The sequence below is a fragment of the Mytilus californianus genome, unplaced genomic scaffold (assembly GCF_021869535.1).
Source record: "Mytilus californianus isolate M0D057914Y unplaced genomic scaffold, xbMytCali1.0.p SCAF_3, whole genome shotgun sequence".
NCBI lineage: Eukaryota > Metazoa > Mollusca > Bivalvia > Mytilida > Mytilidae > Mytilus > Mytilus californianus.
The window spans coordinates 126,974,170-126,992,727 of NW_026262679.1; the positions used below are offsets into that span (position 1 = coordinate 126,974,170).

Consider the following 18,558-nt stretch of genomic DNA (forward strand, 5'->3'; position numbering starts at 1 on the left):
TCAGGAATATGACAGTTGTTATCCATTCGTTTGATGTGTTTGAACTTTTGATTTTGCCATTTGATTGGGGACTTTCCTTTTTGAATTTTCTTCGGAGTTCAGTATTTTTGTGATTTTACTTTTTACGATGTCAATGGAAGAAGTTCCCACGCAAATGTCATGTGTAAAACGGGATAGACCATAATGAATTTTAGGTTTATGTTGTCATTCACATTCCGATCAATTTACACAGTTAAATAAAATATAAATGTTAAATATATTTAAATTGGTTTTCAATTTAGTTACATAATCAGAAAAATGATTTATTTCTCGCAGACAACGCTAAATAATATACATTAACTCGACATTGAATCTAAAAACCCTTAAAACATAATATGTGGAATCGTCCAGATTTCCTAATATTGATAAAGGTGAAATATGTAGAATCAGAATTGTGCACACAGAAATAAGATCAGAGATAAAGCCCAATGTAAAGTGAAAACAAACAAAAAATGTATGAAAGCATTATTGAATTTGCTTGCATAAAAACCTTGAAGTTTAAACTAATAACGATTACGTGTATCCTGTGAACCCCTGAAAAAAATAATACTGCCTTCTTGACTACTTCCGCGCGCCACTGACTGAATTTTTAATATATTGTTATAGAGTTTGTTAATTAGCTGTTACTTTACATTTTACATTATTGTACATTTACTACCGGTCCCTGCATGTTAGTTTTGATATTATTTGTGATCAATGCTTTATCATCTATTGACGGTGTCTTCTTTTTTTCAGGTATGCATTAATTAGTTTTCCCTTGCAGTTTTCTTTATTTCGTGATCAAATATGACACGGATAAGCGGATGGTTTACAGGAATGGTATTATTTTCGTCTTTATATTATGTTTCCTGTGGGTAAGCCAGATATGATTTTCATCACTTTTATTTAACATTCATAAACTAATAAGTCATGATCAATGACTATTCCCTACACGTTCTTTGAAGTAATGTATTCCCTAAAAAAAGGGTGTAATTTTCCAAATAACTATTTTAAATACGGGTTCAGCATGTTGATAAAATAGTTTCAAATCTATATTGCGTGAATGTTTTTCCCAGAAGAAAGTTGAAAATTTATCTGGAGTCCTCTAATATTAGTTTTATTTTAATACATTCAATGTTAAAAGAGGGAACAGTTGTTTTCTGATTCCGGTAACATCGGGTGTATTGACAGATAAAACGTTTTGCGCATTTGATGATTTTGCACAACGTAGGTTCTTACAATATATTAAGCAAAAAGCTAAATCACAATTCTTAAAAAGTACTTTTTCCTTTTTTGTTTACTTAAACCGCGCGTTAGCAATATCACAATGTATCTAAACCTTTTAGCGTTCTTTTAACATTGAAGTTCTGAATCCATGGTGCTTTTTAAACTACAGGAATGCATTAATAGAAAAAAAACATTGATAAAATGAAAATATTTCCAAACTAATGACATTAGGCATACATTATACAATTTGATTTTAACCACCTAACATACCGCTATATCATAAACAATTCGAATACATATCATGTGTTCTATATCATATTAAATTCGGAATCCGTTGTTCTTTTCATAACTTTGATTGGCAGTTGTTATGTAAGGAGTAAATAGGGAGGATCCATTATTTTTTGAAAGGGGTGCGTAATTCAATAAAAGTGAGGAAAAACTGTCGAGCGTAACGAGGCGGAAACGGTTTTGACGATTGTATGGTAAAAGAATTAATATATTTTACACGCCGACCCCCTTGAATCCGCCACTGGAATACCCCAGCTAATGAAGTCTGTATAAAATGAAAATGCAATACTGTAATTGTAATTGGAACACGCCAAACGATGGAGCAGACGCATTGATACTGCTGAGAAATGGGAAGTTGATAATTGGAAATTTGAAATCTAGGACGGACAATTTCTTATTTTTATAAATTAAATAATATAACTTTTGAAACGTTGGCATATTAATGACGTAATTGTACCTGACATTGCATCTTTGAACAATTAGAGATTAAAGGGTAGAGTGTTGTTGAATTTATCAATTAAATGCAATTTAGTCATAAACTGTGATTCAGTACATTACAAGAACAAGTTTGCTATTAAAGGGGTGAAATTGGTGCCCATAGGAATACCTACAACCTGTCGATACACTTTATTGCCGAAACGTACATAAATGTTATCAAGGAGAAAATAAACCTCTTCAATCATCTCATCATACCTCCAGTACATTTGTAATTATATCTAGCATATTTACCTTTCTCATTACTGAAGATGGCTTTAAATAAATACTTATCTCAACTAATCCCTTTGAATACTGTTTTGATTTACAAGAAATGTTGCATATAATACAAATGCTTGACATTTTTGTAAGTGTTTGGAATCAACTATCATCTGAATGGACTAGTTCAATCAGTTATGGTATTCTGATTTACAAAATTCAATAATAGGGCATGCAAATAAATTATAAAAACAAATCGTAACTTCGAAAAAATATTTTGATTCGCTGGAAGGCAAAAACGCCATGCAGATTAACGTATAAAATGAGGAAGATGGTTTAACAATGAAAAAAAAATGAGCACAAATGGGAAAAGTTTGATCAATTCGTATGAATAATACATTTTATAATGTCATATGCAATTGTTCTAATTATTCATGTTATTGCACATATTTTAAAATTATACCTGATGTGTTATAAAAAGTAAAATAACAAAAATACCGAACTCCAAGGGAAATTCAAAACGGAAAGTCCTTTATAAAATGGCAAAATTTTGTTTTTTATACAAAAACAGTTACTGCTGTTATCACTATCACCACCATCATATATCTTATTCATGTCCTACTTCGTTCCTGGATCGATCATAGTAAGAGTATTAAAACTTTTAACCACAACATTTCATGAAATCAAAAACACAATATCATCATAATGAGATCGGATCGCCATTTTTGCAGCTAAAAAGAAACAAAAGTCTGTCTCATATTTGTTATCAACTGTACTAACCGCTGCCAGGTTGAAATGCCTATAGATAAAACAGAAACAGTCAGTTTACTAATAATTGAAAACAGACCTCGTAACAGACCATTGATATAGCGTTAAACTAGAAAAGAATATGTGCAAGTGGAGCATAAAGATGGTCAAAAAGCTACAAAAAGAAGTATTTTTTTGTTATCTTAATCTACATATAAGGATTTTTTTTTTATCTGGATTCATATAAGGATTATTTTTTCTTTGTTGTTGTCTTTATTTAAATATTCAACATTTTTATACAATAATTATATTACAAATTACACAACAATATTCACAAAACAATGGTTAAATGTATAATGTCATATATCAATGCACAATACATCAAATATTAAATGCAGTGTCACCTTCAGTCTCTTGCACTAGTATATTGTCCTTTAAAATATGTTTTTTTCTAAAACATTTTTCATGCATCTTACACCACACTTATATTCATACAGGTAAGTAACATTATGTTTTAACGTGTATTTATATAAGAGCTATTTTCCTAATGCTTGTAGTTTAAATGTTTGGTTGGCTTGCTTGCTTTGTTTGTATAAATGTTTTCTCAAGCATTGTACTAAAGTAATTAAGATTGACATCTGCAATAAATAGATAGGCGGGGCTTCAGCTTGTATAATGTTATTGGATGTAAAGTATAATGCAGAGTATAATGTATACAAGCTGAAGCCCCGCCTATCTATTGATTGCAGATGTCAATCTTAATTACAATGCTTGAGCAAACAATAATACATATACAGCAAGCAAGCGAACAAAACCTTTAAACTACATGCATTAGGAAAATAGCTCTAATATAAGGATATTTTTGGTGCAATATATTGATTAAATTCATAGAGGAAACACGAATAATACTAATTGTAACGTGTAATTAGTTTACTTATGTACGTAAGAAAATGATATTTGCAAATATTTCTTTACACAGCTTAAACCTCTATGAACCATTCAACTGTTTATTAAAATATATAAATCAAAACAAATAATAAGATTTTCTCGCATAAAAAAGCTGGACCCAACCGATGCGTATTTTTGTTGAAAAGGCGGAAACATTTCTTCTCTTTTGGCTGTAGTTAGTATTGTATTTGAGTCATTATCAAAACTGGAAAATAAAATCAGGGGCGTAGCTACCCGGAGGCACGACAGAACGTGCATCCACGTCGTTTTTCACCAAAAAAAAAACACGAAGAGAGAGAGAGAGAGACGGACAAAGTTAACGAATTGGTCAGTCGGACAGAGTGGGAGGGGTATTAACGTGATGCATCTATTATCTTAATCTTATGAAAAAATGCATGTTAACCTGGAAATTACGACGAATTTTAGAAGCACCTTTCAGGTGATTTAAATGCAGAAATTATATGTCATATCGAAACAGTTTATAAATGAATATGCGTGTGAGTCCTTAAAATAATTCTGTTGATATGAAACAATTTACAGACACACTGAGTGATATTCTTTGTGGTATGTGACCCCCACCCCCAAGCACACACTCAAAAAATCAGACGAAAAGTTGAAGTAGCAGATGCACTACTTCATGTCCCACATAAAGAAGAATCAGTGCAAGTTTCTGGGAAATCTGACAATTTGTTTTCAAGGAGTTGAGGCAATATGTATTCATAAGCGAATTTAGATGATCTAGTTGACAGAGGCCTAGGCGTTTTTTGGCGAAAAAATATGACGAAATCCGTACAAATTAGGCGATAAAAAAACGTTTGTATTCATAAGCAAAAAAAAAAAGAACAACTTAGTAACAAATTTATTTTTCTTTAAATCAATATCCGTATTCAGTAGAAATGCGATTGCAAAAAAAGGATTTTTAAATTGCGTACTGGACATGCGCTATACTGAATTCGCACGTTATTCCTGCTTCTCTCTGTCTGTCACACAATTGTATAAAATCAACAAATCAACAGCTTCATTATATTTTGAAAAATGTGAGATTTGTTTGAACAAACTGATTTAACTGAAGTATTAAGTTGAGGTTTCAAATTTTTTCTATTCTAACAGTCTGATTGAAGTTAGTTGCCGTGGGTATAAATAAATTAAGATCAAACATTTTTTGAATATGATAGCCAATGACCAAAACCATATAAACCAGTGTAATTGGTTTTCCAGAACGGTTTTAGTACGGGGTTAGCAAATCAGAATACAGCTTAGGGTTTTGAACTATTTTCAAACTTGCTACAAAAACAAATAATCATGATTCATTTCTTTAAACTTCTTCAAAACAAAGACTGTTTTCATATTTACATGTCGACTTTAGCCAGGAAGCTACCTCTAATTCCCAAAACAGCACCGCAGAATGGAACATACAGTGGTTGCCTCCTATTTATCAAGTAATGTTATCTATATATATATATCGAAGAGAGAAGGATGTGAGAGAGAGAAATGATTTCATAAACAAGAAAATTATGCCCAATATTGAACAGCAGTTTCATTAAGAATCCATGTCATTGTTCTACATCTTTTATAAAAAAAAAATTTTTTTAATTGATCAGTAAGGGTTCAATTCGGATCATTAGTAAATGTTTATTAAAAGACGCAAACAAATACATGCGAATGCACATGTAAAATGAGTTAGACATATACCCGTGTATTGAGTTACAGTAATACATACAATTGTAAAGCAGTGAATAGCAGTAAATATAGTTTAGATTATTAATCAAAAAGTTTGGTAATTTGATAAACGAAAATTTTAGAGTAGGTTTATATTGAATCTTACTGATTTTCTATACAGCGTCAAACATTATTACGTACATGTACTCTTTCCGTCTATTCCCCGTCAATTATCGAGGTAGATGGTTCGTAGTTGCTTCTAGATGTTGATTTCGTCGAATTTCTTGTCCCTTTCACCATGTGGTAGCAATGCTGTCATACAAAGTAAATTTTAGTGCAGTAATCTTGACATGGACTTGTGCATTGGGTCACCACTTAGTCATCACTTAGTAAATTATTGTGCTGACTGAAAATCCAAGGAAAATAGAAAATTAAGAATTTTTTTAATGTTCTGAAGATAACCGTAGCTTGGTCAAAAATATTTGATACAACTTTTTTGTTTGTAAATGACAATTTGTATTAAGTAGGAAAACTTGGCACAGTATAATGCTTGCATAGTACGTTAGTATTTAAAGTTACTTACTCTTTGTTTTGTACATTAAAACTATGTTCTTTCGCAGTCTATTACATTACATTATTACAATTGGTTTTAATATTCTGAAAAGAAATCGCTACTTTTGAACATAATTTAAGTTCTAAGAATAAACATGATTTAGATAAGTGATGTCATTGTTTTGGTTTTGTTTGTTATGGTTCAGTACTACTATTCTTATAGTTTAGCTGGGACATAATATGCTGATAGTAAAATAGTCCCAGAGTTAAGTAATTGATAAGGTAGTGATGAAAATAATACAAAAATTATTCAGATAAGTTTAAAAGAGAGGAGAAAGATACCAAAGGGACATTCCAACTCATAAGTCGAAAATAAACTGACAACGCCATGGCTAAAAAAGAAAAAGACCAACAGACAAACAATAGTACACAAAACACAACATAGAAAACTGAAGACTTAGCAACACGAACCCCACCAAAAACTGGGGTAAATCTCAGGCAGGTGCTCCGGACGGGTAAGCATCCTGCTCCACATGTGGCACCCGTTGATAATTGACAAATGACAACCTGTGATGTTACTGTCACCCTTAGATTATTTTTATACTTTGTAGACATTTTTGCTACAGACAAAGACAATACCAGTATGGCACTTTGTCTTGTCCTGGGTATGTATGCCGATATTTTACCATAATGAATTATTATGAATAAATCAATCATTCAAGACATTACTATTCAATATTTGAAATTTCAATTTTGATACCAACGCGCAACTTGAATTATACATATCCGAGATTCTGGAGAGAATTTTTAGGTTCTCGTACAAGACTTGTATTTAACATGATAAACATTTATTTTATTCAAAATCAATAGAATGAGATGAGGAGAAAATGCCAAGACGAATTGGATATCCAACTTAACATATACAAGTAATACAGTATTCCACGATAAGCGTCTTACGGTAAACTGAAGTTGCAACAGTAAAACCAACTTTTTTCATAGTCAAATCTTAAAAATGCTATTCAGTTATCTCCTTACTCTATAAATTTTAAAACATATAACTTATATGTATGCATTTTGCTTCATTCGTTTGTCCCAAAAATACTTTTTTATGTTTAATTTTACCTCAGCTTGTTCATACTGTTAGGTTATTATGTAATTTAAAATAGAAGGAATATTATCCTCAAAGAAATGTCATTTCATAATGCTTTAAAATATAACTGATTTTCTGATAAAGGTAATATTCATAAATTCCCGTGCAATTAACCTATTATTGTACATCAAAATTTATACGCGATGATTTAACATTTAGCTCAAATCCAAAATTCAAATTTTCATATAAACATTTAATATTAGAATGAATGGTAACAGTCTCTTGAATATTCCCTAATCAGGTACCTATATAACGCATATATAACACAGGAGCACATGTGCAGTTGCAACATGTCAGTTTACAATTTATAGTAAATTTTAATCATCTCTTGTTATAGTCAAGTTTATTGAGAACACAATCGACCCTCCCAGTTGCTTTCTGTGTGCAGGTCATGCATGAAGTATTTTTAGATGATCAGAGGTATTTAGTTGGATATGGTATAGTTGCAATCAACAAAAAACGCCTGAACTTTGAATTATTCAGTAAAATAGATAAACGCAACGTTAACATTCTGAAAGCCCATATATGTCGATAGGATCAAATTGCCATAAAAAATAGATTTTCTGGGAAAAGGGGAGGATGAAAAGGAAAATTTTGAAACACGAAATGCTGTTAATAATGGTGTAAAAAAACGAAAATAAATTTTCGCAAGTAAAAGCCACGAAAAAATATTAGCATGCATTTATCCCTTATAATTGTTATTAACTATATATTTGCATTCAGGTATCACAGATCAAATGTATTCGTTCATTGTGTGTTAATTTACGTTTTTTGATTGAGTTAAGCCTTCCAATTGATATTTTATAGTGTGTCTTTCGTGTGTTATACTATTGTTTCAGAAAAGGGAGAAGGTTTGGTACCATTAAAACGTTTAATCCCGCTGCAAATGTTTGCACCTGTCCTAAGTCAGGAATCTGATGTACAGTAGTTGTTGTCTGTTTATGTAGTTCATTCGTGTTTCTCGTTTTCGTTTTTATATAGATTAGACCGTTGGTTTTCCCGTTTGAATGGTTTTACACTAGTAATTTTTGGGGCCTTTTATAGCTTGCTGTTCGGTGTGAGCCAATGCTCCGTGTTGAAGGCCGTACCTTGACCTATAATGGTTTACTTTTATAAATTGTTACTTGGATGGAGAGTTGTCTCATTGGCACTCATACCACATTTTCCTATATCTATATAGCAACAAAAACCAACCTGGCCTCCCCCCTCCCCCCTAGAATATCAAATGGTCGGCCCCTGATGATGTTAGGAAAAATCATACGATCGGCAAATTTATCGTGGTGGTAAAGCATGTCATCAGTAAGAAAGTCTCAGAGGTGTTTTTTTTTTTTTTAAATCTAGTCCAGATGGATCCCATACATGTAGAATTCATATTTGTTTTCCTGCACATCGCGTTACGAGGAACATAGAAAAACCGGGCGTCCATCCATCCGGTCTTGTAAGCGATCTTGCGTGAACAATTTAGGCCATATTTTCATTAAAGTTATATCAAAGGTTTAAATCAACAATGTCTCGGACTAGGTGGAAAATCAGTTCACAACAACTTTTTTCAAAGGAGTTATGCCACTTGGAAATATAAAGTGTATTGGTTTTTGCAATGTAAGCACTCTCATGGCTACATTTCTGTTAGAATCATTATGAAATTTAATCCGAAGGCTTATATCAGCAACGGTTGGGACAAGTTTGAAAATCAACGCTGATCAGTTATTTTTACAGGAGTAACGTCCCTTACAAATGTAAATTCTATAGAAAATTGCATTGTTATTGCTATCAAGTGTACAATTCTTGAAAGATATATATTGATGAAATTTTTATTATAGGATTATATCAGCAATGTATCGGATGAGCTCCAAAATCATTGACTATCAATTATTTTTTAAAGTGTTCTGCCCTTGGAAATTATATAGAAAATTGCATTGTAGGCACTATCACACATACATTTCTTGTTGACTTTTTAATGAAATGTATATCAAAGGTTTATATCAGAAAGATCTTTGAAGAGTGCAGTCCAAATTTTTTAAAGGATTTATGCACCTTTGCAATATGAATTATATGGAAGCGTTCTTATGCATACATTTTGTGCAAGATATTTATTAAAAGTTTTAAAAGGGTTTATTCACTTACTGCCTTTAGACATATATAATATGTGCGACGCGGGAGACATACGAACGCTGTACTTTTATTAATTTTTTTGGTTCGCACCTTCGCTTTACTCAAGTTTGTTATATACATAACGAACACATTATGATAAGGCCTGAATTTGTTACCGCACAAATTAATTGTATTTCTTTTTTTTAAGTTTGAATGACTAAAATAACATACATTTATTATAGACTATGAAATGGTTAACCAGCTTTAGTCTGCTTTTGAAGTGAACGATCATAGACCCTTGGTAAAAATAAGATAATTTTTTTTTGTATCTATAATGTGGATTGAAATATAAGTCATGTACATAAATTTCTGCAAAATTGAGAGTTTTGAAACTCGCACAACTTTGAAAATATAATTGCAGTTGAACGCAATAATTATTAGGTCTTCAATTTATGTTATGATATATCAAATCATGCGAAATGAGCCCGCAATATTGTTGTGCTTCGTTGCCGTATTGGAACGTCTGTATACTCATTTATTTTTATTTGGTATAAGAATAAAACTATTTACATGTACACTGATAGTTAATTGATTGCAATATTTAAATGTATGCAGGTGTTCAAATACAAAAACTTACAGAGAGGTCTATTGCTGCGATGGATGGAAAGGATATACTTGTGACGTTCGTAAGTTTAAAAAAATTATACAAATATCATTATTTCATATCGAATGAATATCTTCATGAGTTCATTTAATATGCATAGAACGATGCAATATAGGGTTACTCTAAGCAAATCAAAATAGCGAAAATGTTGTCCAAAGCAGAATAATATTATTATACTTGTACTTACAAGGGGTATGCCAGAATATATTTGTTGTCCGTGAAAACATGTATTATATTAGCCAAGCTCCAATACAAGTTTTCATTGACTTTATATATGTATTATATTTATCAAATACTTAGCTGTTGATGGCACTATTAGTATTAAAGATGCGTCCCCATGAATTTGTTTTAAATTATATTTTGGTGCGCATAACTCTGTTTAAATGATATTAACATATTAGGTGTCACTGGATTCCTTTTTGCTGTCTTAATCACTTAAATTTGAGTGATGTATGAAAAAGGACGAACATTCCGATTTTGCAGCGAGTAGTAGTCACGACGTTTCGCTTATTTTGTCATGGTCATACTTTTTCACCTTATCTATTTTTCACCTTATCTATCAAGGTAAATGGATTTCAACTGAAAAACGTAAATATTCAATCAATAATATATAGATAATTTGGAGCAAAATTCCTTCAACGGAAATTCGAAATCGCTAAACTGGCCATTTATTTATATCCCCCCTGAAAATATACTAGTAGTTTGAAGATATTGGGTCAAAATATCGACGTTAAAATGATAAAATATTTGACCAACTTACTATTTAAAATATAAAACATAAATAAACTTTACTTTTTCGCTACGTCGAGGAATGTTTACAATCAGCTCGGTGCATAAAAGTCGGAATAACGTTCGGACATTCTATAGATCGTAACAACACCGATAAATATAGTATATTCGGAAATTTTTCGCAGTTAACCCGATGATTATTTTTGAATCTCAGTAGTTCACATTTCCAAAACTTTTGTACGGAGAGATTAGATTGCACGCTCAAAGGTCACTTAACATTGCGATAATCCACCATTTTCTTTGAAAAATGTATATACTAGGTCCGAAATATCCCAGTTGTTGTCAAGTCGTTCCGTTGGCTGATTTAGTCGAAAGTTTTGTTTTGTCAGTAATTTCCTAATTACAATTTCATAATACTACACGCTGCGACAAACAAATCTAACGGAGCAAAGTAATTTATCTGGTTTTAACCAGATCGTTGCCATTCGTGACGAGAGAACGATTCTAAGTCTAGGTTAGTCTATGAAAAGGTATGTACTATGAAATTTAGAGCGAGGGGCTTCTTGTCCCGAGCTCTTAATTTCATAGTATATACCTTTTCATAGACTATCCAATTTAGCACATATTTACAACTCGAGTAATCTTTTAATTGATCTATTGATAGTTTATTTTGGCTGACTACTTGTATCACAGGTGTTTGTAAAACGTAGGCTCATTAACGATGTTTTGTAAATCCACTCACTAGTATTGTAAAATATGTGATTTCAAAAGGCCCTTGACTCCAGAATGAAAAGATGATAGCTGCTGGTGTAAGTATGTTTATTGATAAAAAGCGGTGTTTTACTATACATGTACTTCTTTACATGGTAAGATGACAAAATAAATTGACCAAAAGCAGGCAATAATTACATTGCAGTGGAAGCTTTTCAATTTCACAGTAAAACTAAAGCTATAATAAATTTGAAACATATAGATAGTATGCAGTGGTGGATCCAAGGGTAGGGGGGTCCGGGGGTTGCAAAACCCTCTTTTTTGGACGATCAATGCTTTTGAATGGGGACATATGTTGGGAACCCTCTTTCAAAAATGGCTAGATTCACCCCTGGTATGTCCCAATAGGTAGTCTAGCCGATAGTCATTAAAAAGCAACTACCAATAGATCACAGGTACTAGGGTTTATGTTTTTTTTTTTTTTTTATTTCAAAGTAAAAACTAAAAGATTTATCAGAACATGTTTATATCTATAGGTGGCACATTCTCTTAAGACATTATCACGGTTATTCAATTCATGACATCGTCCTGAACATGCATGAAATATTTGCCACTGGACATTAAGCAACCAATAATCAATTAATCAATCAATCAATCAATCAATCAATCAATCAATTTATGACGAAATAGATCAAGTTGCCTTAATTTACCTTCACAAGGTTTCACAGTACAGACTTTTTTGTGTACAAAGTAATTGCATGGATGATAAATTATCACAATTTTAAGATGGCGTTGTACTCAAATCAAGGTATAAAGAACCATATTTGTTACTCTTTATTTAAATGAAAGAAACTTGCAATCGTCAAGAACATTTTTTTAGATCCAAAGATTTTAATAGCAGGATATTTAAAAATCAATAAGAAAACTAATTACAAACTATTTAATTTAATTTGGAACACAGCATTTTATTTCAAAATAGCCAGTGGCAATTTTTGTTTTAATATCTTGATTACGATACAATGAAATCTTACCGTTGTGGTCATTCATGCGTAGTTACTTAGTATACGGAAAAAGTATGTACTATGAAAACTAGAAGGCAAATTCAAGCAATTTAATTGGACGAGAAGTTGTAAGTATGTGCTAACATTTGTGAAATATTTGACACTTGAAGTATGAATTATGTTTAATAAATGACTCGTAAGCTTTCTCACCCTTGAAGGTATTGACAATTTCACCAAATTTATATCAACGGTTATATTATAAATATTATCATTTTTAGAATAAACAGACAATTTCGACACTTTAGATAGCCTTTGCATTCAGATAAAGATTTTTTTTATGTTTTAATGTCTTTAATAAATGACTTATTGTGTTAAATTTCAGCCATCTGTGATCCTCCCTGTAACGGTGGTGAAACCTGCTATGGTCCTGATACATGTCGCTGTTCAAACAAAACTGAAGGAGGAGTATGTTATGGTTGTAAGTAAAAGACTTATTCAATGTATTATTGTTTACTTTTTATTGACTTAATTGTCATTGTTAGTATTTTTAGGTGAAGCTACAGTACGGGTAGTAACGTCGTCGTATCGAGGAGTGTTTAGTAAAGTGATTTTGTCATAGTTTGGTTCAGTTGGTCATGGTTTGGTTAGGTTACTTCCAAGAACGATTGGCTCAGTTCTTTTCAAATGAGCAAATAAAAAGCAATTCAGATGTTTGAATCTATATTGTAAGTCAAGCGATGTACATTAAAATTGTTGTTTTTAAGAAATTAACGCAGGATAAGCAAGATATCGCCAATGATATGATTTGGTTGAGCGATTGATATTGTTCAGTTATGTGTTCAGAAATTCGTCATGGTTTTGATCAAATTTGTCATGGTTTAGATCCAAATTATTATTTATTTGTTTCACCTTAATATTGTTAGTTTGTTTGAAGGCGCTTGTGAAAAAAAAGAAGTTACACAATTTACTAATTGACTGAAAAGAAAAGAAGCTTTTTTATGGTAATTGGCAAACCGTACATTAGACATTTTTACTTTGCTTGTGTTTCCTATGATAGAATTTATATAGCCACAGCTCTTTTGAAATAGCATTTGGTATAAAATAATACAAAACCAGAAAGCGTTGCTTCTGTTCCACTTAGAACTTTTTCTCCGTATGTCAATAATGGACTCTGTCGGGGATTTACAGATATCATGAATGGCATCATTAGTCAAATGGTCAAAGACCTCTATTTAAAGATGCAAAACGTTGCAGCTAGTCAATTTGTTTTTCATTGTGTGCTATCCAATTATACATCTGTTGTTTTTATTTTGAACCAAATTATGTCTTAGTGAACAAAAGGAGATGTTGGGGCTATAAGCTAATGATACAGTAACCCAATAAAAACAAACCAAACGATATCGAGACGGCACCATACAGTCTTCAACAATAAGTCAACCTCTTGATAGCCCTAAGTCTAGAATAAATTAAACACATACAATCAAAATGGTTTAGGATAAACATATATTAAAACTAATCCTTTTCTAGTAAATATCTAAAACAAAATTGGATTATTTTGTTACTCGTCGGTGGTGCCCGCATCTAAATATTTGGAAGTCTAAAAATAATGATTAAGTTGAAGAGCAATGAAAACCGAATATTCCATAAAATTGTTCATGGGAGGGAGCAGAAAAACATTTTATTGACAATTCAGTTCCAATCTATATTTACACTCGTACACAAATTATGTGTAACATGAGGAAAAATTACAAATCAAACACAATAAATGACATATAGAATAAACAGGTAACCAATAACAAAAGTATACTATCTAAAGATTACAAAGCTTACAAGGTATATAACAGAAAAACAAAGGATACGGGGTATCCATCCATGACACAAAATCTGTACATGCACAGCACAAAAACACAAAAAAGCAAAGGAACAGCGATTTTAATGCTGTTCTTTATCTCAAAGTCACAGTGAGGCCTTCAACACGGAGCAAAAAACCTCTCACCTCAGTGCAAGTTTAAGACGGCCACTAGCACCTATACATCTGTCTAGATGATAGTAGATAGTTTCTCTTGATAGATAAGCATAGATCAATTATGCAATAACTGATGGTGACATAAAGACAGCATCTTTTGCATTTTCAGTACAGGTTGATATGTAGTATAATATTTCGGTATATATTTCTTACGAAGTTCAGTGATAGTAATATTATATAAATAATGATATTCATCACCAACACATTCATTACATAAGGTACATAACGTGACGATAGGTTCTAGCAATGTTGTAACATCTGCCAGTTTCTACAGGAATTTTAAGATTAAATGTTCTTAGTTTCGAAATCCAGATTCTTTTATCCTCTGGAAGACGTAGTAAATAATTTTCAATACCAAACTGAGCTTTAAATAAAGGCAACAGTAGTATACCGCTGTTCGAAACTCATAAATCGATAGCAATATAACATTAAAATGACAACATTACATGATATGACTACAATACAAATAAATGGGAGAACATATAGGACAAAGAAACACACGAATAATAGCTAACAAATGGTACTAGGCTTAAAATTCAATACGCCAGACGTCCGTCTCGTCCACACAAGACCACCCAGTGACGCTCAGATGAAAAAAGTTTGAAAGCCAAAACAAGTACAAAGCTGAAGAGCACCGAGGACCAAAACTTCCAAAAAGTTGCGCCTAACACGGCCAGGGTTTTCTGCCTGGGACAAGAACATCCTTATTATTTAGAATAATTTATAAATTTACAAACAGTAAATGTTATAAAATGACTATATAATAGATATACATGATAAAACCGAAGTGGGGACTAACTACAGAATAAAAACGGATACATTACATAAAACAACTTAATCCAACACATAAAAATACACAGCCGAGTTAGCCAAAGCCTCAACGCACTAAGTTGACGTCATTTGGTCTCAGGTGGATAGTTGTCCCATTGGAAATCATACTGTATCTACTTATTTTATATTACTATGTTATTTCTTAGGTCCTTTTTTAAATCCAAATGAAACAATTTCTAACAAAAATAACCATTGAAACGCATTGATATTTTATCCTCATGATTTCTTTATTACTGCCTATTTTATAACGCTAACATCTTAAATTTACTATTAACGACTTATTTTCTAGAGCGATTTATTTTTCGCGAGTAGAAAATCAACACAAATATGTGAAACTTGGATCTCTTCGTATATGAACAAAACAGTAACATTAGAAAATGGCGACAATATATTGCCGAAATAGGGTAGAATAGGTTAAACGCGAAAAAAAGTATCCGCGAAAATAAGTTTGTTTTACTGTATTTCAATAGTTGTATAATGCATGATACAAATTCGAATTTACTAACATATTAGCTAAAACAAAGATATTTACCAGCTTGAATTCATATTCAGAAGTTCCTTTAGCAAAAAATCAGATCTAGAATTTTTCTATAATGTCAATATTGTCAATAAAAACACTTAATACAATCATGTCCAACTAAACCAAACTATGACAAAATTACTGTACTAAACGCTCCTCGATATGACGATGTCACTACACGTGCTACAGCAAATTAAGCATAGAACATTAAATATTACATGAAATCAACCTAAACAAATATCATAATTCATTGTGGAGAAAGAAATTAAGTTGTGAAGAGGTTATCAAAATTAGTGCGTAGAATGTAAAAGTAGTACCAATGAAAAAAGTCGAATAGAAATATTGTGTTATGACAAGACAAACATTAAGAACACTGAATGCTTCTGTTTATCCATGTCATTGAGCTTTCTGTCAAGGAGTCACGTACATAGTTTTCGTTCAGCTGCGCTTTGCTTAAAAGTGTATACGTCTACCGAAGATTTTTCACAAAATCCTGGTATCGATGCGTGATTAGGTCAGCGAATAAACTGAGTTTACTGTGTGATTCAGATCGGATTAGAAATTAAATATTTCAGTGAATATACATGTACCACTTCACTCTCCACTTCTCCGCAGGGAACTACATGTACAATTATTTACTTCACTCAGCTTCATTAGATGTCGTTTTAAAGTTTTTATCAAGAGATTATTCATCATTTCTATGTAGCAACATTCCAGCAGCGCCTGCATACGAAGTATATATCTCCCAATTGATACGATATTCCCGGGCTTGTGTTTCCTATCATGATTTCCTTGATAGAGGATTGCTGCTCACAAGGAAGCTATTAAACCAAGAGTTCCAAATGGTGAAGTTGAAATCATCCCTTCGTAAATTTTACGGACGCCATCACGAGTTGGTTGACCGTTATGGAATAACCGTTTCACAGATGATATCGGATATATAACTACAATACCCTTCCCTTTTCACGAATGTGACTTACCGAATTAGACTATTTACCGGATTTGTAATAACATAAGCAACACGACGGGTGCCACATGTGGAGCAGGATCTGCTTACCCTTCCGGAGCACCTGAGATCACCCCCAGTTTTTTGTGGGGTTCGTGTTGCTTAGTCTTTAGTTTTTTATGTTGTGTCATCTGTACTATTATTTGTCTGTTTGTCTTTTTATTTTTGGCCATGGCGTTGTCAGTTTGTTTTCGATCTTTGAGTTTGACTGTCCCTCTGGTATCTTTCGTCCCTCTTTCGTCCACTTAGTTGACGTATATGAGAAGGAACAACGAAGTAGGCAACATCCCGTCCTTAATAATCAATAATAAAAAAATGATAAAAATCATTAAATGACAATATGACAAATTGATTGATTGATTGATTGGTATTTTACGCGACTTTCAGCACTAGTGGCTTTTTCGTGGCGTCCGTTTTTATTGGTGGAGGAAGCCGGAATGCCCGAAGACAACCACCGACCATCGGAAGGAAAACTGAATTAAGATTGGAGACAAACGCACCTGCCACGTGCGGGATTTGAACTAACAACGTCAATGTTGGCAGGCTAGTGATACAGTAGTTGGACTACTTAGACCACTCGGCCCCGAGGCCCCTACAAAAAGACAAACACCGAAATCATATGAGTTATACATGCATATTGATATTTTGGTGAAAGAAGTTAATCCACTCTGTCTACGTTGTTTTATTCCTTTCACGTTCATATAAATAAATGACGTGTGGATATATATTGTACGACAATGAGACAACAAACCAACTACAAAGATAACCGAAAAACATTTAGGGGCAATATACAGATTCGAACAATAGACAGAATAAAGAAGTACAGTCAAGTGTAGAAAAGTATTTAGACTCTTGAAGATTTAAAATCTTATATTTTTTGACAAATCTTTGAGTTTTAGATTCAACCAACCATTTGAATTCGGAAAATGCCTGTATCAAATCAGGAATATTACAGTTGTTAACATTAAATACGTTTTGACGTTATCGAGGCAAGTCCGTAAAAAGGGCGTCAATTAGAGAAGCTTCATATTGGACGTCGATTTGAGAACAACAAAAAAGACGTCAATTAGCGAACTCCGTACAGTGATCGTTTCCATTCCAGAAATATTTTTCTTTACTCCATCAATCACTCAAACTCCGTGGAGTGATCGTTTCTGTTTTGGAACTATTTTCCTTTACTCCATCAATCACTCAAACTGCGTTCAGTGATCGTTTCCGTTCCGGAACTATTTTCCTTTACTCCATTAGTGTAGAGTAGTCTATGCGGATCGGAACTGCCGGGCCATAGAATTGGTCGTCGATTTGGAATCTTATTTCATTATGACATCGATTTGAGGCTCTTTTCACAAAAAATCTTTAAGAGTAAAAATACTCGTGTAAGTCATACACATTTCAGTATAACTAATGATCAATTTTAATCGTAAGATTTTTTGTGAAAAGTGTCGCTGACGTTTGTCTTAGTCTTACATATATATGAAATATAAATTTATGTTTGAAAAAGAAGGTGTTTGATTAAAAGATTTTTATTTTACAGATGCGTGTTTTCCACCTTGTCAACATGGCGGGGAATGTTTTGGACCAAATAAATGTGCTTGTCGACCAGGTTATGTAGGTGATTTCTGTGACGTTAATCGTAAGTATGTTAGCAAAGTTATAAACATTGCAGTTTCCGTTTAATGATATCGTTGAATAGCATA

At 32.4% G+C, this 18,558-nt stretch overlaps 1 protein-coding gene across 1 annotated transcript in view; it reads left to right on the forward strand.

The window, feature by feature from the left end:
* Positions 1 to 18,558, forward strand: part of LOC127736140 (neurogenic locus Notch protein-like) — a 101,045-nt gene that overhangs the window by 68,729 nt on the left and 13,758 nt on the right. The window contains exon 6 of the mRNA XM_052246688.1: positions 18,396 to 18,494. Within this exon, the coding sequence (XP_052102648.1) occupies positions 18,396 to 18,494 (99 nt within the window). The remainder of the gene's footprint in view (positions 1 to 18,395; positions 18,495 to 18,558) is intronic.